This window comes from Lentinula edodes, assembly GCF_021015755.1.
Source record: "Lentinula edodes strain Le(Bin) 0899 ss11 chromosome Unknown C8R40scaffold_3, whole genome shotgun sequence".
Lineage (NCBI taxonomy): Eukaryota > Fungi > Basidiomycota > Agaricomycetes > Agaricales > Omphalotaceae > Lentinula > Lentinula edodes.
The window spans coordinates 1,077,693-1,096,964 of record NW_025764309.1 but is presented as its reverse complement, the minus strand read 5'-3'; the positions used below and the strand labels follow the sequence as shown (position 1 = coordinate 1,096,964).

The window sequence follows — 19,272 nt, the reverse complement described above, 5'->3', positions numbered from 1 at the left end:
TCGACTTAGCTTGTGGATTCCGTCTACACCCTTCTGCACCGCTCTGCACCATACAGGTCCAAATCAACTTGTGGATTCCTTCTGCAACCTTGATCAATGCACTTATAATTCTCACCAATTCAATCCTATAAGTTTATTGTTCATACCTACAATTTTAGCTTGATTTTTCACAACTTTTGAAAAAACGATATAGCATCTATATCACATAAGTTTCTGCTTTATATCACATAAGTTTTTAATATATCCACACTCTCTTATTGTAAACATATTTGTCACAGTCACACCCAAAGTATCATATAAGTTTCCCATTGTTCCTTATCCTTATTGTGTTCTTTCATGTGACATGATCAGATAAGTTTCTAAGGTGTTTCCTTATTGTTCCATATTTGTCTCATATCTATATCAAATAAGTTCTGCACAAGTTCCATTTCTTTCTTATCACTTATCTGATTATTGTCAAATTCAGGTCCAAATTATTATCTTATCTGTATTACATAAGTTCCCTGATCTTATTCAATCCTTATCCGGAAATTTTTGTCCATATATATCATATAAGTTTCGCATATCTTAGCACCTTTTATTGAGGACAAAGTAAATTGCGGTATTGGATAAGTCATTGATCAGTTATTGAATAAGTTCGGCATCTTATATGCTTGTAATTTCACGCTTGTTTCAGATAAGTTCTAGGTAAGTCACGTGAACTTATCAGAATTTGCATGCAGTGTGACAACAATGATAAATTAAGGACGAACTCGAAGTTTCTGAGCGCGGTGATCACGCTGGTGGAAGACTTTCGCTTGACCATGATCAAAGTCAAGTGACGGAAAGTCAGATATACTTCTTTCTCACCTATGCTATGTTTTCAACACTAGGGCTGTTTGCTAACCTTCAATGCCCTCAACGAGACTCATGCACACGTCCAAATTGTCTATTCTCTCACAACGCCTCCTCGGATTTGCCTCCACCAATAACTTTGCGAATTCCAGTCGATGAACCCAAGGTCGCCTCTACCAGCTCACTTCCCAGCCCAGTTTCCCAGGCTGAACAAGTAAAGACTGTAGGTGCCAAACGTACCGTCAACTCTTCGCCTCTTAGAGCGACTGGAAGTCCAACTCTTACGCCAAATGAACCACCCAGAAAGCTTCAGAAGCTGAATCCGCCCCAGAAACGCGTGGTACAAACATCAACTCCTGTGGGTTAATGGCCCCATGCGACATGTAAAAAGAACTTAACTGGTCATTCGCCATGTAGGCAGGAGTTCCGATACTTCAAGTCACTCCAGCTACTTCAGCCGTTGCTATCCCTGTGCGCCAAGTTCGTATTTCTCTCTTTCTCATATGTTTGTATCCACATCATTAGCATCATAATTCAGGCCATGCTCAAAACGCTATATGATCATTTCTTGGTCTTGTACGACAAGATCTTGATTTCCCATCCAAACCTTGCCTCAGAACACGCTCTAAAGCAAGAGCAAGAGGTTTACGCGGCGTCGAACAAGTTCACTTATCGTAACGTGCGAAAGTCTTTTTTCAGTCTTTGTCGTTGTTCACCTTTTGCTTAGGCAGTAATACAATCCGTCGCTGCCATCAAACGACGAGTTCCTCCTACCTCCATATCTGATTCTTCAGTTGGCACGGAAGCTGATCTTACTGCTCGCGCGGAAGCAAAGAAGTCTATAACTGAACTACGCATAACCTCGGCGCTTCTCGAACCACATGTAGTCCCTCTGGATATTCTTCAAAGTTGGGGGTATGTCGTGGAGATCCCTCCAACGCCTGGGGGCTTGCAGCCTAGCATGGAGGGTAAACCTGTCAAGTGTGAACGATGTGGTGAATTATTTGTCGTACGTAGACTCGAAGAGAAAGATCCAGGCAGGCAGGAATGTTTACACCATTGGGGAAGACATTACAACCAAGTATCTAATGGTAATGCTTATTGGTCATTACCGTATCGTCTGTACTTAACACATTTATTCAGGTGAAAGGACTCGAGTGTACAATTGTTGCTCCAAAGACGTCTCCGACAAAGGTTGTGTACATGGTCCCCATGTGTTTTATGAATCAGATCCAGATACCCTTCATTTGCGACATGCATTTTCGGAATTGGCGACACCGGTCTCGACCTCTTCTTCAGAATTACTAGACGTCGTTGCTCTGGACTGCGAGATGATTTACACAACTGGTGGTATGCGGGTTGCACGCGTTTCCGTCGTTGACGGTTCTGCAAAGCCCGTTTTCGATGAGCTAGTTAGAATGGATGATGGAGTGGGGATATTGGACTTCAATACGCGTTTCTCTGGTATTACGCCAGAAATGCATGCAGAGCGTGCCATATTACCCTTGTCATCGATACGGAAGTCTCTGGACTCGCTGATTGGGAAGGATACCATCCTAATAGGACATGCATTGGAGAACGACTTGAAAACATTAAGGCTAGTTCACCATCGATGTGTAGATACTGTGTTTTTATATCCACATCCCCGCGGTGCCCCTTATCGGCGAGCTTTGCGAGATCTGTGAGTGCATCAACTATCCTATTTACACAGCTAATTTTGTCTTTTCAAGAGCGCGAGAACATCTGAATTCGACGATACAGGAGGGAGGTGGATCTAGTGGTCATTCGTCACTTGAGGATGCCATTGCCACATTGGACTTGGTGCGCTTGTATCTTATCAACGACAGGAAACTTTCGAGAGGAGCTCCTTCCTCCTCATCTACATCTGTGTCAGCCACAACTTCGACATCCACGGTTCGTCCTAACCTCAATAAAACACGACAAAAAGTCACGTCTGTTTCTGGTTTTATGAAACGTCGTCATACTTGATACACATGTCGCTTGTCTTTCTATCTGCTCGCGCTTGCTATTTTCCATTTGAGCATACCAACAATCAGTCCATTATTAACCCAGTCGGTTACTTGTGCTCGGGAATCAAGCAGAACCACATTTCACAAAATTGTAGCAAGAGTTTTTGGCTTGTCGGTGTACATTCTTATTACAGTACTTGTCACAAATGTAAGAAATGTTAACATTCAAGTTGGACAGTAAGTGAGAGTATTTGCAGAGGATCGGGGGACGTTTCAACCAAGATCATATACGAACTTGAATGTGTGAGGTTCAGAGTATGCAAAGTATCGACCGTTCATTTCTTCAACTGTGTCATCCTAAAATCTTGATTTCGACCAAATCGAGGTGTATGTCTTCCCTGACTGAGGCAGACTTGGCTTCGTTCAAGTTGTCATGATATGGTGCCTGCCTTTAAGTGTACCTTGTGCCTGCCTCTACTTCAAACTTTAATGGTTGCACGCCGACGTTGTGCTGTTTGCGGCTCTAAACAGTGGCACAAGGAACCCTCTAGTGGTTTCATTGCCTGCAGTGAAGGACACATCTTACAGGTGAATCTTATGCATCATCAAATTGAGATGTTGTGACCTTTTTTTCGTTATCCCTTATCCATATCTAGAACTATCGGAATGAAACGAATGAGGCTGAGGATGTTGGTAACCATATGATGAGAAAACGTACCCTCAAGTCGAACAGGAAGAAGAAGGAACGGCAAAGCAAAGCAAATCCGAAATGTACGAACCCATTATCGCGATCTTGGTCGTTCAATCAGTACCTGCTCACTTTTGGCAGTATATCATGGGGCCCTTGGCCGTTACCTCTATTTTCAATGTCAGCAGCTAATCCTACGAAAGCAAATTTCCGCCTTAATTACCTTGTGGAACTTGCCCAAGGAATTTGAGGTCAGTAAGTGCTTATACTGTTTCCGCAATCGGAGCATTTGAAAATGGATTTATCCTCTTGTAGATGGTGTGCAAAGACTTATGGGCTCTGCATCTAAGCTTATTGCAAGACCCTCCCCCATCGGAACCGTTCTTCGATGCTCGTCCAACACGTACTTTTACACCAAACTTGGCAAAGGGTAAAGTTCAACCAGATGATCAACCTTCCAACATCCGATCTAAGACCAAGTCCCGCCCACATTCCACTGAAACAAGACCGAGTTCCCCTCTTCCGTCTGATTCTCCTTCCTCCTCGTCTTCAGAACAAGATGTTCCGGGCGACGCCAAAGATTCGGATGATGATGATGATCAAGATAGCGGTGTCGGCGGTGTCGGTAAGAAACGGAGCGAAGAACAGGAGGATTCAGAGGATTCAGAGATGGCTGAGCTTATGCGGGAAAACTCTGAATCGGAAGATGATGACGACAGTGAGCTGAATGATGCAGACAGCAAAGGTCAGATGAGGGGAGAGGCTGGCGAAAAAAGACGCAAACGCGGGCATAGTGCGCACGAGGGTCCAGTGAATAATCTTGCAGTGCTAGTAGTGGCGTGCTGGACGTTGCGTATACCTATGATGTACAGCGACATTATTCGGTGAGCGATGTTGATATGCATTCTTCACGTATCTCATGTCGCCTGTTGCGTCCTGTCGTGTCATCAGACACATAACACTGTATGACTTGCCCTACTTGGATCCTGTTCGTCTGCTCCCTATGGAGATGGTCTCACATCTCACTAAACATAACATACAAGCGCTTTCTCCTGCTGTAAGCAATATGTTCCATACAGGACATTCCCTCGTTATATTGACGCCAAATTTCAGCATGCCCCAAAAACTTTGACATTACATGCACGTTCGTCACGTCTTGCGAAACAACTCTACATCTCATACAAAATATCAACACCTGAAGCGAACGCCGCTCCTTTACTGTGGCGTGTCATACAAGGAATGGGTGGAACGCGTAAGTCTCGTACGTGATCGCGGTACTCGATATTGAACGTTCTATAGCTACACTCTATGCCATGACCAAAAGTTTATCGCATAGGCTGTCTTTACCTATGGTCTTACATCAGTCCTTGGCACCTAGGATGCAAAATTTACAAGCGCGAGATCCACAAACACACAATCTGGATAATGCACCGGTTGAGGCCAGTCTATTGGCTACTGTCATCGTGGTGTTAAAGATGGTCTACGGTCTGGACGGAAAGAGGAGGCAGGCAATTTCGAACTCGGTTGTTGCTGGCGCTGACTTCTTCTTTCGATCTAGATCACCGAAAGATAGTAATGACCCAGCATTCGCTCTACCATGTATTGAAGACTACCTGGCACTGGTGAGGCACATGGGGGATGTAGATCCACGCAAAGAAGCTATTTTCAATTCCGAAAAGCCAATGTGAGCTTTGCTGATCTTGCAGCGTAGCGCGTTGGAAATCTAACTTCAGATATCGAGATTAATGGACAGTGTCAATGACGAAATACTGGATGAATATTTAACTTTCTGTGAACGGATACTGCTTAGACCTGGCGAGGACGGATTGCAAAGTTTGTGATTTGCCGCGTTTGAATGACACTATGAGCTCATCCCCCGAAAGATCAGGAGCAGATGCTGGCGAACTACTTTCCCTTGAATCTGGGCCCTTCCATTGTCAAAAATTCCATCACCAGGGAGTGTAGCCCATCTCTGTCAGCTCCATTCAGACGAGGTCCTCCCGTTCAAGGACCGAGTAACACATTCATGGTGCCCGGAGAAAAATATACAATATTTCATTCCCGGGATATATTTGGAAGTGTGCCGGAAGAGTATGAGATGTTGGTAAGAAGAGGTTCAAATCTAGTGGGCATTCCAGAGGATTACATAGATAGTCTTGTAGAAAAGTACGAACGTAGAAAACTGTGGCAAAAACCAGAAATTTAATAATAGATAATTCCGGTTTCGGCGTGTTTGAACCGGATCGCTTTCCTCCTGACACACAGTTCATCTGTCATTCCATTCACTTTCTCAGCCCCATCAAATTCCTTCTTCTTCGACTCTCACCGTGGTCAACGACGGTTGGTGGAGTGCAATGTTCCAGCGTTGACGACTTTTCTCCCTTCTTCTTCATCCATTATGCGACGTTTTGCCTCGGTTTTTATATCCTCCAAACGCGAGAAGAACGAGAAAACATCCAAGCGGTCCACTCTGAATGTCAGAACCCAGCCGGCTCCCTCTGATATTACCACGTTCGACTCGAGTCTTTCGACGCCACAGCTCAGTGCTGGCGGAAGTGAGCCGGCCCATTCCTCGGCTTCCTCTGCAGGTTCGGTCAACTTACAGACCCCAGAGGACATTCCCATATCCTTGGTAAATTCGAAGAAGACTTGGATACCATGGCGCGCCAAAAAGTCGGGCACTATCAAGGCTAACGGTCGGCATGAGTCTAATTGGACCCCACTGCCTCCTCCGCTCCTTCATACACCCCCTCCCGGAACTCGCGCACCGATTGTCACTCACAACGATCCAAATTCCGACTCCGAATCGGATGCATACGGTGAGGAGGATGATCCTCGCCCCATTAAACCCGTTTTGGCAAAGCCTATCATTACGCCTGCTTCACAGTCCAAAGCCCAAGCCGTCCTTCAAGCGTTGATCCAGAACAGCCTTATTAGCCGGCCTTCTTCTGCGCCGTTTGTTGTTCAGCCTGGTGCACCTCCGTATCCCCGATCCTCCAATCGTTCACGTTCTGTGCCAAGCACAAACTCCCTCGCTCGTACCGTACTGAAAAGACGTATGCTTCAGAGGCTTCAGGACGCAAATCCATCGTCTTCTGAAGCGAAAGAAATCATTGCCTTTAGTACCAGGGACACCCCAAGACTCGAGGCGCCTATTGATATTGATATGATTGACGAGAATGCTCTTTCCACGTTTGATCATACCGCTTCTTTCAGTATTGGTCTACGTAGCTGGATAAACCGCCCCCCTTTCGAAGATCGCTTTTCTGTGTGGTCTGTCGTAGATGGAAATATCACCTGTCAACGTGTTTCCAACACTCCTGGTTTTGCCCTTGCTGCTCTAGAGTTTTCTGAAGCCATAGAAGCTGAGGCTGACGTTTTTGGCGATATTCCGCCTTTCCAGTCTTCCGCCGAATCGCATCTCAATGTACGCTCGGCAGCGATTTCTGATGCTCCATCTTCATCCTCCAGCGCTTCATCGCATATATCTTGTGAGTGCGGGCCGTTTATTTTTGGGTTGCAGCTATATTAAACCATCATCTTCCAGCATCTGCTTCTCACTCTCGGTCAATCCCCTCGCCTCAACTTCTGGCTCCTTCACCTCTTCGCAATCAGGCTTCGACACTCAGTACTTCTTCTTCCGATGGACCGCAAAAAGAACCTCTCATTCAAGTATTATCTGCTACTTTACCAGCGTCCAAGAATACCACTTCGGCGTCACCGGCCTCCCTAACCGAGATGACGGAAACCTCTTCCCCTGCTTCAAACCACAATGCGATCAAACGTGGAGTGAGATTCGTTGAAGAGGAAAAGGATGAAAACATACCTATTGGGTACGTTATGCGACACAAGAAACAGCGAGAAGAAAAGGCTCGTTTTCTACGGGAGCAAAAAGAGAAACGAGAGTTTGAGGAGGAACGCGCTCGAGTAGAAGAAGAAAGGAAGAAGAGAGATGCAGAAAGGCGCAAGTGGGAGCAAGAGAGACTGGTATGGGAGAGAGAAAAAAGGTTGAAAGATGAAGAAAGAAAGCGAAAGCAATATGCAGAAGAGGTGACTGCTGCGAGACAACGTGCCGAATCTTCAAGGATGGGAATGCGTTCCTCTTCTTCTGCGTCATTGCGAGAGCCTGAACGTAATTTACTGGCATCCAAAAGGTCTTCGCGAGGATCTGAAGGGCCACCGACTCCGCGAAGACAGGCTTCGGAATCGTTTTCCCGTGATCAGTCACCGGTCAACTCAAGGCCGCCCAGTATTGCCAGTGGTGCAGGTTATTTTCCAATGAATTCCGGGCCATCTTCCATCCATTCGTCAGAAGACGTACGGAGCATCCGCCCACAATCCACGGCCTTTTACATCCCACCTGTTCCACCGATTCCCCAATTTAATCCCTACCAGTCCGCTTTCCCTTTGGACATGCCCCTTCTTCCGCCGGCGGCTCCATTTATGGTCAACCAATATTCTCGCCGCCAGTCCCACTCTTCTCAGAGTTCCTCGCGACAACGGGTACCGAGTAATAGCAGCACGGAATCGTTGAACAGACATTCAGTGCATAATCGTGAAGGCTCTTCACCGCGGGAATCCTCCAATTCGTCATCGTCTTCTCCCCACCGGACGCATCAAAGGAGAACAAGTGATGACAGTACCAGACGAGTCTCAACATATTCTACATCCCCTCATTCTTTGTCGTCCAACCATTTGCCCCGAGGACGACTCCCCAATCTAGCTCACACTCAACAAACTTTGCCAAGTCCTTGGACGGCTCCGCCTACGTTACATGGAGGGCCCCCATCAGCTTATGGCGGTGTAAACACTGTCACCAGACATACTCCTTCGAGAAGACAAACTACCTTCTCATGATATCACTATCTGGAAGCCAAACCTTACAGGCCTCACGGGTGACAGAGCAACCCTTCACTTGGATAATCGTCTTTTCGGTTTTGTTTGTTTTGTATTTCTTCCGGCCATTCCATCTATCGTTATATCTGTAGTCAACTTTTTTTTTTTGCAATGTTTTAACGACCCTTCCCTTTCCCGGTTATCCTTGGTATTTACAAGAACTGTCACTCCTTTAATAAACCCACGTTCTTTTGAACTTTCTCTCCTTTCGTTACACTGGAAATTATCATGATTTTAGCATCACCCCTTCTTAACCATCCAATCTGCGCATTCTTATTGACATTTTCCTGTGTCGCCTCTCTACCCATTACCCACAAACCCATCACCTACAAATCCTCGGACTTGCTCTGAGCATCGAACTGCTATTCACTTGCTCGTACCCAGCCGATTTGGTCTTCCTCAATTATTAGAATACTTTCCATTTAATCTTGCATGTTTCCGTTATCCCATCCATTAGGTCTAGACTTGAATACTCGGACATGTTGTTTTGAATTTTCATTTTACCTTTCCATACCTTTTCGTGGCCGCTCACAGATTCATCTTGTACATACCGCAATAAACATATAGTACCGGCTCATACGTTCTACTCCATGGTCACATTTTTCGAGAAGAACCAGGCCTAACCTGGCCTAACCCTGAAGAACCGTGCATGTCCTGAGTCACCTTGCTTGCAAGGTCTATTCCATCCCGGAAATGTACAGTTTTGATGTGCAGGCACATTTTGTCTTTGTTTGTCAACACCCTCCTACATCCTATACGTAGTATACACACCCTCTACGTCGTCCTACGTCGTAACCAATAACCCTAATAATCTACTACTCCTACGTAACAAGATAACTATACTGTTTCCCGCACTTTCTTTCCTGTATTCTTTCAACTTGACTATACAGCGTCGCCAACATTCACCCAACACAGTAATTTTTATTAACACACCCACACCTTACTACCGCTGCGTTCACACCACACACTACGTTGTTACAGGAGCGTTCACCTGCTTGCATTGGTACCGTGCTTGGGTACCACCATCCCGTGCGTCTACATAGTATTACCGTTCCGTCCGCCAGGCAGGTGATCTGGGTTCCCTGTCAGTTACGTTCGAACGGATTAAAATCCAACTCACACAGCGTTCTCGTTTCTTGCCGCATTGTGGGTCCTCTGGGTGCATCGACGAACACCATCGTCACATATACCTTTCTACTCCACAATACACCAACACATGCTTCCATCCTCTTTACCTCCTCTTTTATGTCTTGAATGTCTTTCAACTCTACTATAAGGCGCCATTGCAGACACAACTCCTTTTCGCATGTCACGACGAAATTCCACCATACCTGTTGTATTTTCCGTTAGCAGATTGTTCGTTTTTCGGCTTCATTGTTTTACCGTCCGCACGCTCTGATACCTCTCACCCAGTGCCGATTCCAACAGATCTGCTCTCCTCGTGACATTAGGATCCACACCTATTCCACCTCCGCTTCTCACTTTCATTCCAAATATCATGTTTCCCCTCACTTCGTCGTTGTATTCCTCTGCCATGAGTCTCTCGGGGCCCCCTCCCGAATGATCTCAATCACTCCGTTAGTTTTCTGTGATTATCAATTTTCCCTAACTTACAAACATTCGCAGTCCCCTCAAACCTCCCCATCTTGCCGGGTGCATCTGTGAACATTATCAACAACACAACATGCCTCTCGTACATTCCCCCAACGCAATCCTTCATCTTCTCCATCTCTGCCTCCAAATCTTGAAATTTGCGCAGTTCTACTTTGACATCCCACCGGATCCACAACACCCCCGTTGTCGATGTAAAATAGTTCCACATTACCTTCTCAAAAACCGGTGAGCAAACCATGCGTCGCTTTAATTCAATTCTCACCGTTTCAACTCTCATATACCTGCGATGCAGCGTGCCCAAAAACAACACCGCGCTTTCACCATCACTTGTCTGTGGGCCTTCCTCATCTCCGGGGCCCACATACTCCGGGCAGTATCCGACTGACGCTGGCGCTGGCGCTGACGACCATCTGTCGTCAGCTTTTATACCACCGTTCTCATCCACGTCTTCGAGACCACCTCCTTCATCACCAACACCAACGTGAAGCATCCGGGGTGTGACTGTACCTTCACCAATGTGAACCATCTGCGGTGTGACTGTTCGTTCACCACTGAGCAGCTCTGGTGTTCGATTACTACCCAAGTCCAGCTGGAAGTTATGAAAACCCCCCCCCCATTACATTGGCGGGTTCCCCATTCATTCCAGTCGCTGTTGGTTCTGACAATGCTTTCATGAGGTCTTCCATGATCTGTTCGTTTACAACGTCAGTAATTCATGGACACCGAAATATTACCCACTTTCTTTGCCAACCGGAAGATCGTGAGGCGTTCCGTAGATTATTTTTTTCGCTCCATTTTGTACCGCGCGCGTATTTTTTGCCGTTGCCTCTATTCCCGTGCTTGGTAAGTTCGCAATTTTTTTGTGCTTGTTCCTGACTTACACAGCATGTTTCGAAGCGAATCGCACCACTCTCTCATGCCTTCCTGTGAACTTTGGCGCATCTCTCCCACCTTCTCCACGACATTTCTGTCGCTCTTTCGTTCATCTTCCTCGTCGTGTTCCCCTTATGCTGCACTCCGTCTTTTGTCTCTGTCGCGGTGCTCCCCCACTATACCTTTTTCCCAGACGTGTTTTTCAAATTCTACATTTGCCCTATCTCCACCGTATTTGTTATTACCAATTTGGACTGAGTCTAACCGAGTTGTTCTCCCGAATTGCAGTACAAATAATCCCCGTCTGCGAATACCCCCCCTCCCCCCCCAATTCACTATGCCTCCCAAGAAAATCAAATTGGAACACATTGACTACTCTGTCAAAACTGAACCTCTCCACGACACCTTAACATCTCCGAGCACTCCACCGCTGGTGTCTCAACCGACCCCCGCCGGAATACAGCCTCGTCGTCAATTTCCACCTACCTCTGCACATCCGACCCTCGCTCCATTGGCAACCCCATTGCGTCGTATGCCTAGACGAACTACGCGCGTTCAGTCATACAACGAGTCAGGTACTGCTGCGTTTCTGCTCCAACTACTTTGATGCCTAATTTCATACACCCATAGTTCTGGCTCGCACTGCCCATCGGCGTTCTGAAAAGAAACGTTGAAATTGTTCTCATCATGTAACGTGTTCCACTGTGTACCACCGTCTTGATAACTAACTTACAGTAGGCCTTGCTTTGTGTTGAGCTCTTCTTCCAAAGTACATTACAAACCTACTTAGACTAGGTTGCATTTCAGTAGCGTTACTCATATTCTGTAACATGCTAATAACGCTTCACATAAAATATATTCCCGTGCGATAACTATCCCATCTCCTAATGGCTCCGTATACTCGCCCGTAACGCCCTCCGCCGCTTGCCATCGGTGTACAGTCTTTTTAGACTGATCATTCCCAAACCAATTTGCCGTCTTCCATGCCCCTTGTACCCGCTCTCATTGCAATGAATGCTGTTTGCAGGTTCGTGGCTGCATGCTGGCCTCTTTTATCGTCATAACCTGCGACTTTATCCCTAGCGTCTGTGCACATTTTATATTCCAAAATTTGTCACTCAATGATCTAGTCAATGTCGCTACGACTTCTCGCCTTTGTTACAAACAAGTCTCCTCCTATTGTCTTCACGCACGGCGTTTGGACTGGTTCCTGAGGTGTTTCTTCGTTGACAACGAATTCGATACTTTCTACGACTACATGGTGATCATGTATTTTTCGTCAAAATATTTGTTAACATATTCAGTCCCAACCACGTTAGACGTCCGGTGTTGTCATTTCTGGCGAAAATTCCAAATGTTTCCTCCTCCACGAATCAGCAACGTTATCATTGACAGTACATCTGCTACTTCCGAACTTGCCTGATGTCGCCTTTTGGATGCTTCGAATTGGGTATACATTCACGCCAAACCCACTTCAGCTTCCCCTATTCCCCGACCATGCCACCCACATTAAACATCATTTACCTTCCTATCGTGGTTTGCATTTCAACCAACGAACATGGGTCTTCTGCAGAGGCAATTGTTCAGTGTCTTTTGTGGGCGCTGATCGTACAGTCATCGCAGATGTTCTGAATTCAACTCAGTGGAGTATGACCAATCTATTGCGCCTGCAACCTGATCTCATTCTCTTTCGTTAGCTTCCTGCCTGAACATTATCACTCACAGCAACTTGTACTCCGCGTTTCCGAATTCTACTTTGAACAGAAAGCTCGACTACTTCATCGATCAAACACAACATCCTACTGCTATGCCATGCTGTTCCAGACTGGACCCCGAAACTCCGTTGCAGCCAGAACCCAGCTTACTCCCTTCATTGGCCGATGTTTTACTTCCCAACAGCGAATTGTCATTCCAAATCAAGCGTTCTTTCACCGATCCAAGATCGTTGATCGTTAAAATCAACGCTGGTCCACAAAACGGTGCAATGTGGTCGGACTTGACTCCCACAATTGGATCACATTGCTGGGAGATCATTTATAATGTCAACTCAATGTCTATAATCGTAACGCCTCCTACTCAGTGTCATTCTTATTGTATCACCAACGGTAGCACCATGTATGAAGTTTCCCAATTTCCCCGCGTTTTTGCCCTCTGCGCTAATTGACATTTGCTACCCTCGCATAGTGATTATATTGCTCCGAACTACTGCTTTAATGTCATACAACACCAGAACAATGATGTTGTCCGGGATCTCCTGCACGATATTATCCACCGACACCGTCTCACTCCCTCAACACAGAGGGATTCTTTCGATGTATACTCTTTCTCGCAACTTTTCCACTTTCTCAACCGTGTGCAACTACTTCATCCAACAGGCCTTTACATCGTAAGTGATGTGGATTCATTACAACAACTGACGCCTGAACTTCGCTTGCTCAGACTCGACATCATTGGGTCACCAATAACGACAATGCTGTCATCATACTTACACTCTACGTCCATGTCATTCTTCATCGAGGTCAAAAGTCCTCCTCACTCTGTTCTTTAAATGGTGAATTGGACGAGTTGCTGCTGCTTCGGATGAACATTCGGTTTACCTGGTCTTACGACCTCGTATAAATCAGACCAGTACTGTAACTTAGGTCTATTGATCATGTGATTATTCATTCTACTTCCTTCAACTACATATTGATATGTGATTATTCATTCTACTTCCTTCAACTACATATTGTGCCATAGTGTGCCTGTCGACCAAGCTTTCGTAGTCTCCGCCTCCAATTCCGCCAGACGGGCGTCCTCGACTTCCAACTCCGGCGACGGATGATTGACAAAAAGGCTCTCGTCAAAACCGCGAAGCAGACGGATTGTATTCCTACCCCGACTGCGCGACAATGAAACATACGCCCCAAACGCATCCAGTTTCGACCCATAGTTAGGCCGCGCAAGATCCACAATAACGTATTCAATGGTTTGCCCTTGCCCCTTCAAATCAGTGAAAGCGTACCCTGGTGTAAGCGCCAGTTGGCGCCGTAGTATCATGCGTGTCTTTTTCTCATTCACTGCCGCGACAAACTTACTTTCTTGAGGTACGATAGGCAACAGCCCCTCCGGAAATCCTTCCAGTCTCACCTTCGTCTCCCCATCTGGTTTGAAGTATACCATTGCAGGCGGATAACGCAACAACGTCGCCCCATCTCGCACCTCATGTTCCATTGGTTCTCGGTCATCTAAGATGATGTTGGTGATTGTCCCCCTTGTACCGTTCGCTAAGTCTGCCTCTGTCGCGACATTCGCTAAAATCATCGCTTTCATCCCAACTGCTAGTTCAACCCGGTGCTCGAGATTGCTGGTTCGTTTACTGTCCAAACGCGCGATACGGAGCAATTGTTCGTTGCTTAAAGGGACACCTCCAATTGTGTCTTCTGCCGGACAAGAGTAGAGCCTAGTTCCTTCCTTTTTGCAATGTCGTCGTATGGCCGCTCTATTCCATTTGCGCCTTACCGAGTTACGAGGCGTGATCAAAATGGCCGAATTCCATCCTGGCTCGTCGAAGTCAATACGAGGATTCGAGTCTAAATCTAACCGTAGTTTCTGCAGCTCCTCCATGTCATTGGCATTACAAGCACCCACCCGCAGTCGTTCCAGTAGCTCCATCCACCGCGTATCTCTCACGCGAACCTGCTTCTTCAGTGTCACTACGGTAGTGAACTGTGTATACAGGTGACGTCCCAAAACGGCGTATGCGTTCGCACCTGGTGCATTGCCGAGGTACAGAGCACCATCAGCCTGTCCGACAGGAGGAAATTGATGAAAATCTCCGCATAACACAACATTCATCCCACCGAAGTATGTATCACTACCAGGTTTGTCTCCTATGGTGGCAATGTGCGAACAGATTGTACTCGTTCGTCCAATCAGTTCCTTCGTTGCCATTGAGCATTCATCTAGGATCAGGTATCGAGTTGGTCCTATGTTCGCGGTCCTGCGCTTCTGTACCGCTGCAGATGCATTTGTGATCAAGTCTTCCGTTGCCTTTGCAGCCACTTTGATACCTGCCCAAGAATGGAGTGTTTTGCCTCCAAAATGACTTGCTGCAACACCTGTCGTCGCTGTTTTTGCCAGCCAATTCTCCAAACGTAAGTTCCGGATCGTTTCGTTAATAGCATTTATGACCACCGTCTTCCCAGTTCCACCAGGTCCTAACAAGAGCATGAACAATTGCTGCGGTGGACGCCCTTTCATGGTTCGGACGACATGGTCAACAACGATATCGTGTGCACGACCCTGCTCTTCATTCAACATCTTCCGCAGTTCACCGCCTGCTGCGGGTTGTTGGTTGTCAATGACCTCTTCAACGGATTGCACGACGGTCGAATTCCCCGGAAGTCCTGCACCGACCCTGCCGATATTGAATATGTCCGTCTTAACCAATTCTCCACCTGCTCCAGTGTACTCAATCAGCTGTTCGTGCCATTGTTGAAAATCAACTTTGTCATTCATCGAACATCGTCCTGCCATCAACGCTTCCGTTTCCATCCCCCAATCTCTATCAAACACCCCTGCATCGAACGCACATTCCATAGCAGTATAAGCATAAAGCTCTGCCGCCATTGCTTCTGTTTGTTGCGCTTCAATGACCTCCCACTCGGAAACAGACCCTTCTTTGTAATCTCCACTCTGTGAATCAATATGAGTCTCCTCCATGTGTTCTTCGTTACCGCCGTTGTGCGATTTCTGCTCCTTCTCCCGACGGGCTGCCGATTGGTCTGAACAGCGGTAGAAATATTGAATGTTACTGATAACATCGTGTACATCGTCGGAGCAACGTTTCAAAAAATCGTCCCAAGCGTCTTCTAGGGTATTAAAACCCTCCGTAATGTCGGTTATCCGTCGCCAGGGCTTCAACAAGCTCAACATGAGCAGGACGTAGTTAGCTCTATCTTCCGGGCGGTCATTCCTCGGAAACCATCGCCCCACATACAGCGGTACTGTTTCATGGCCGTCCTGTCGTACAAGACGGACTCGGTTTGCTTTCGTGCCAGGCTGGTACCGGTGCCTAGTCCCTGGCAGTCGTCCTCGACGGCTTGGATGTCTATCTTTCCCATCACCCGCTAATGCGTCGTCGGTTCCCGCTTCCTCGTGGTCCTTCTGAAATTTCTCATACGTATCGGCAAAGAAATCTTTGACATTGTAGTACATCAAAGACTCTCCACGGTCTTCATAGTCGTTTAATTGTGTTCGGGTGCCTAATTTCCCTCCAACCATCGTCAACCTCATTTCCTCCCCCTGTGAATCACTTCGTTTGATAACGTTCGCACTGTCATAATGTGACTCGTACCTCTGCTCTCGAATCCTGGTTCACTTCAAGTACATCATACGATCCTCTTCCATTCGCAATGCGTGCCCATCTGTGGATTATTTCAGTTTCAGGCGAAAAGTAGGTGTGTCCACTGTACCTCTTTTCCTGTAATATTGGATAATGTTCTCTTAAAAGTCCGTTCAATCCATCAAGGTAGATCGGCGTAAAATTATGCGAAATATATCTATCACCCCATCCCATCAAGTAACTGACAACCTCCGGTGCACTCAGTTCCTGCTGCCGATTCAGTGCAGTTGCACATCTCATTACCAGCTTTCGCGATACCTCGACGTTATCGGTATTCTGCCGTTCCTGTTCTTTGTGGTATGCGAGACGTTGCGCAAGAATGGCGCTCTCATTATTAGATCTGTCTCGCTTCTTCGTGGAATATGTGGTTATATAGTATGTCATGTCCTGCGTTTCGTCTCCATTTGTGACAAGCTTTTGATCATTGTTGCAGAAGTGAAGCTCCAGGATGGTGGGATTAAAGCCATTCATGTATCCAACTGTACGTTTCATGCCCCAAGTGCCATCTTCATCGATGAAATCGAACTGCGATAACGGCCATGGTGCCCGGCGCTTACATCTAGTTGTTCCTTTGCGGTAGCATCGCTCGGGTGTACATTCGTGGAGCTGCAGGTTCCTCGCCAAATTAACCTCCTGTTTGGCTCTCCTACTTTTGTAATCCGGTTCCTTCGTTGACAATGGTCGCGCATAAGCAATCGATGCATTGGTGGGTATTTGCGTTAATTCCGACATTGTCTTCCCTACGTCTGCTCGTATGGTACAACGAATGAAATTGGCAACCCTGTCACGGAAATCTTTCGACTTCAAGGCTTCTCTCATCTCCGCAGGTGTTGGTGCACCCTGAAGCCACATGATCATATGTAGATGGAGCGTACCCCGTCCCTGGGACTCAACCATCCCGACGTACGCCTGCACTGACCCCACAATTCCGGTCGATTGATTTGGATGACCGTTCGACATTCTTGTGAAGCCATAAAGCACCTCCAATGTCGTGTTGACAATAAAGTGGAAAAACTGGGCCGCAGCGAAGGGATCCGAAGCGAGATTGATACTACGTGTTGTCGACGTTGGGCCCCGGGTGGACACAAAGTTGTCCAGATCGATCTTTTCACCTGCGAATACTTGCGCGATAGGATTATGAGTGTCAGATGGATTGATCGTTATCCACAGTGAAGGTGGATTGAACGCGACATTCAAAGACCATATCTGCGCACGAACACTAGCTCGATTTTCGTCCGTCGCCAGCACTTTTGACCGCACAGCTGTCAGTTGTGATCGTAGCGCTCGGATAGCTGGGTTAGAAAATGGCACTTTCTTCTTTTCCTCTTCACTGGCCTGCAATAAGTCATTCGGTTTCAACTTCATTATCTCCATTTCGTATTTGGTGAATTGGCTCCGGCTTATCCTCAAACTAGCCTTTGCACATATTTCTCGTCGTTGGATGACCCCAAAGACTTGAAAAATGAACTGTTGGTCCAATCGGAACCGTCGGTCACCATACTGCAAAGCCCACTTCGCATGTGCTGCGTAACTGACTGGTACCGACCGCGACGTTTCCAACCCGCCTTCCCCATATGGGAATAAATGAGGAAAGCAGCCCAACAAGTGATTCGGATTCTCCACTGTTCCCCAACTTGGCTTCCCACTGTCATCAGTTCGGCCATATGTGTTCACAAGTGCTCCGGGGGTTATGTGATAATTCTCCACCTTTCCACTGGCGTTTCGTAGTGCGTGCGCAAGAATTTCTGTTTCAGGTATTGTATTGCCGTCCACATCCACAACACCAAGTGCTTGTAGATTCGCTGGAAATCTTCCGTCAGCTACGTTTTCAGTACGACGACATACGCCTCACCCCTCTCTACACTTCCGGTGTCACTACCTCCAAATTCAGGTTCGCCGATGTCTTCATCATCAGTGCTGTCATCTATCAAAAGTCAAATTTTACGCAGGCTATGAACGCTACAGCACATACCGTGATCTGAACGAAATATGGTACCAAGTTCTTCTTCATCGCGGGTACCTTCGGCATCTGTAAGTCCTTCGTGGTTCGGTACATATCCACCGTTCTCTCTGTCGAGTACACGCAAATCATTGATCCACTTCATGTTATCAACTACTTCCGATGGCACTCCATCTTCGGGCAGGGAACTGAGGTTCGCTTCCGAAATCTTTTGCCCTTTATAAAGAGGATTTCGTGGTATCAGCCAAGCGATTGCATCCCTGACGCGATTCCTCCTCACACGAAGATACGCCGGAAGGTATTTCAACGGAATGTTGTCCCGACCAATGAATGTTACACCAATAGTTGCCGCTAGTATTGTAGGACGGGGGGGGGAGGAATCCTGGATCTATCATACCCACAATGTCTTCTGTATTCAGGAAGTACGAAGATACGTTCCCTCTGACCGCACTGGTAAGCATTTCCTTGGGCCATCCACGCGCACCGCGACTTTTTGGGTACAGTTTGATTATATATGCTGCAGAAAAGAACCTCGACACCAGTATCCTTTCACAAAGTGTGAGTATGCGGAGTTCAAACGGTACTTCGCCCAACCACATATTATTTGATAACGCTAAAGGAGGACATTTCCCTGAGGACAACGAATGCATGCACGTCAAACACGCGAATTCTGGGACCTTCCTCGATGATGCTTCGCGATACAATAACATTCCAGATGTCAACACATGCGCTGGATGAGGTTTGCGTGGCTGCAACACTTCGGGATGGGGTATGTCGTCGACACGTATAGACTTCGCCTCCGACCTGAATACCTCTCTCGCGCAGATGCAGCAGATGATTTGGGAAACAGCATTGTTGCCAGTAGCTTGGGTGAAAGTTTCAACTATTGCTTGTCGTTCTTTCTCATCCGGTGACACACCTAAATTTTGGCTAGACGTCTATGCTGTGAATTGTGACATTTTCACGTATAGATTTGTATCGAGAGGACTGTAATTGAGACCCAGATTGACAGTCAAAGTCAATACTGAATCAGTCTAATAAGTTGAAGGGA

At 46.8% G+C, this 19,272-nt stretch overlaps 6 protein-coding genes across 6 annotated transcripts; 5 read left to right on the top strand and 1 right to left on the bottom strand.

The window, feature by feature from the left end:
• Window positions 1–751: 751 nt before the first annotated feature.
• C8R40DRAFT_1083720 (Rexo1 protein) lies at window positions 752–3,033 on the top strand. The gene is made up of 6 exons (XM_046227276.1): window positions 752–1,192; window positions 1,252–1,314; window positions 1,373–1,513; window positions 1,562–1,925; window positions 1,978–2,515; window positions 2,565–3,033. The coding sequence occupies exons 1-6, from the start codon at window positions 857–859 to the stop codon at window positions 2,821–2,823; spliced, it is 1,701 nt and encodes a 566-aa protein (XP_046091035.1). The 5' UTR covers window positions 752–856; the 3' UTR covers window positions 2,824–3,033.
• On the top strand, window positions 2,976–5,744 carry C8R40DRAFT_1083713 (uncharacterized protein). The gene is made up of 10 exons (XM_046227275.1): window positions 2,976–3,392; window positions 3,461–3,575; window positions 3,634–3,743; window positions 3,808–4,376; window positions 4,444–4,549; window positions 4,606–4,744; window positions 4,792–4,996; window positions 5,051–5,176; window positions 5,234–5,325; window positions 5,376–5,744. Exons 1-10 carry the CDS (start codon window positions 3,243–3,245, stop codon window positions 5,696–5,698), a joined length of 1,935 nt encoding a protein of 644 aa, XP_046091034.1. The 5' UTR covers window positions 2,976–3,242; the 3' UTR covers window positions 5,699–5,744.
• C8R40DRAFT_454710 (uncharacterized protein) lies at window positions 5,720–7,756 on the top strand. The gene is made up of 3 exons (XM_046235111.1): window positions 5,720–6,983; window positions 7,040–7,561; window positions 7,690–7,756. The coding sequence occupies exons 1-3, from the start codon at window positions 5,891–5,893 to the stop codon at window positions 7,710–7,712; spliced, it is 1,638 nt and encodes a 545-aa protein (XP_046091033.1). The 5' UTR covers window positions 5,720–5,890; the 3' UTR covers window positions 7,713–7,756.
• A 2,003-nt stretch (window positions 7,757–9,759) lies between these two features.
• Window positions 9,760–10,688, bottom strand: C8R40DRAFT_1166159 (uncharacterized protein; the record flags this gene model as incomplete). The annotated part of the gene is made up of 4 exons (XM_046230806.1): window positions 9,760–9,953; window positions 10,003–10,213; window positions 10,265–10,591; window positions 10,623–10,688. 4 exons carry the CDS (start codon window positions 10,686–10,688, stop codon window positions 9,760–9,762), a joined length of 798 nt encoding a protein of 265 aa, XP_046091032.1.
• Window positions 10,603–11,760, top strand: C8R40DRAFT_454631 (uncharacterized protein). Its single transcript, XM_046235110.1, has 3 exons — window positions 10,603–10,845; window positions 10,900–11,450; window positions 11,506–11,760. The coding sequence occupies exons 1-3, from the start codon at window positions 10,718–10,720 to the stop codon at window positions 11,547–11,549; spliced, it is 723 nt and encodes a 240-aa protein (XP_046091031.1). The 5' UTR covers window positions 10,603–10,717; the 3' UTR covers window positions 11,550–11,760.
• C8R40DRAFT_1083702 (uncharacterized protein) lies at window positions 11,752–13,695 on the top strand. Its single transcript, XM_046227274.1, has 6 exons — window positions 11,752–11,902; window positions 11,959–12,136; window positions 12,195–12,522; window positions 12,573–12,990; window positions 13,060–13,261; window positions 13,315–13,695. Exons 1-6 carry the CDS (start codon window positions 11,859–11,861, stop codon window positions 13,492–13,494), a joined length of 1,350 nt encoding a protein of 449 aa, XP_046091030.1. The 5' UTR covers window positions 11,752–11,858; the 3' UTR covers window positions 13,495–13,695.
• Window positions 13,696–19,272: the final 5,577 nt, after the last annotated feature.

What these genes read in the sequence shown, in the direction of transcription:
- C8R40DRAFT_1083720 (XM_046227276.1), top strand. Translation starts at nt 857, where the DNA reads ATGTTTTCAACACTAGGGCTGTTTGCTAACCTTCAATGCCCTCAACGA. An exon ending in TGGTACAAACATCAACTCCT is followed by an intron (nt 1,193 to 1,251) that starts GTGGGTTAATGG and finishes TTCGCCATGTAG; the next exon opens with GCAGGAGTTCCGATACTTCA. An exon ending in CGGCGAGCTTTGCGAGATCT is followed by an intron (nt 2,516 to 2,564) that starts GTGAGTGCATCA and finishes TGTCTTTTCAAG; the next exon opens with AGCGCGAGAACATCTGAATT.
- C8R40DRAFT_454710 (XM_046235111.1), top strand. Translation starts at nt 5,891, where the DNA reads ATGCGACGTTTTGCCTCGGTTTTTATATCCTCCAAACGCGAGAAGAAC. An exon ending in CGCTTCATCGCATATATCTT is followed by an intron (nt 6,984 to 7,039) that starts GTGAGTGCGGGC and finishes ATCATCTTCCAG; the next exon opens with CATCTGCTTCTCACTCTCGG. An exon ending in GGTGACTGCTGCGAGACAAC is followed by an intron (nt 7,562 to 7,689) that starts GTGCCGAATCTT and finishes CCGCGAAGACAG; the next exon opens with GCTTCGGAATCGTTTTCCCG.
- C8R40DRAFT_1083713 (XM_046227275.1), top strand. Translation starts at nt 3,243, where the DNA reads ATGGTGCCTGCCTTTAAGTGTACCTTGTGCCTGCCTCTACTTCAAACT. An exon ending in ACTTGCCCAAGGAATTTGAG is followed by an intron (nt 3,744 to 3,807) that starts GTCAGTAAGTGC and finishes ATCCTCTTGTAG; the next exon opens with ATGGTGTGCAAAGACTTATG. An exon ending in GGTCTGGACGGAAAGAGGAG is followed by an intron (nt 4,997 to 5,050) that starts GCAGGCAATTTC and finishes CTTTCGATCTAG; the next exon opens with ATCACCGAAAGATAGTAATG.
- C8R40DRAFT_1083702 (XM_046227274.1), top strand. Translation starts at nt 11,859, where the DNA reads ATGCCCCTTGTACCCGCTCTCATTGCAATGAATGCTGTTTGCAG. An exon ending in GCAATGAATGCTGTTTGCAG is followed by an intron (nt 11,903 to 11,958) that starts GTTCGTGGCTGC and finishes CTTTATCCCTAG; the next exon opens with CGTCTGTGCACATTTTATAT. An exon ending in ATACTTTCTACGACTACATG is followed by an intron (nt 12,137 to 12,194) that starts GTGATCATGTAT and finishes CAACCACGTTAG; the next exon opens with ACGTCCGGTGTTGTCATTTC.
- C8R40DRAFT_454631 (XM_046235110.1), top strand. Translation starts at nt 10,718, where the DNA reads ATGGACACCGAAATATTACCCACTTTCTTTGCCAACCGGAAGATCGTG. An exon ending in TGCCTCTATTCCCGTGCTTG is followed by an intron (nt 10,846 to 10,899) that starts GTAAGTTCGCAA and finishes CATGTTTCGAAG; the next exon opens with CGAATCGCACCACTCTCTCA. An exon ending in TCAGTCATACAACGAGTCAG is followed by an intron (nt 11,451 to 11,505) that starts GTACTGCTGCGT and finishes ATACACCCATAG; the next exon opens with TTCTGGCTCGCACTGCCCAT.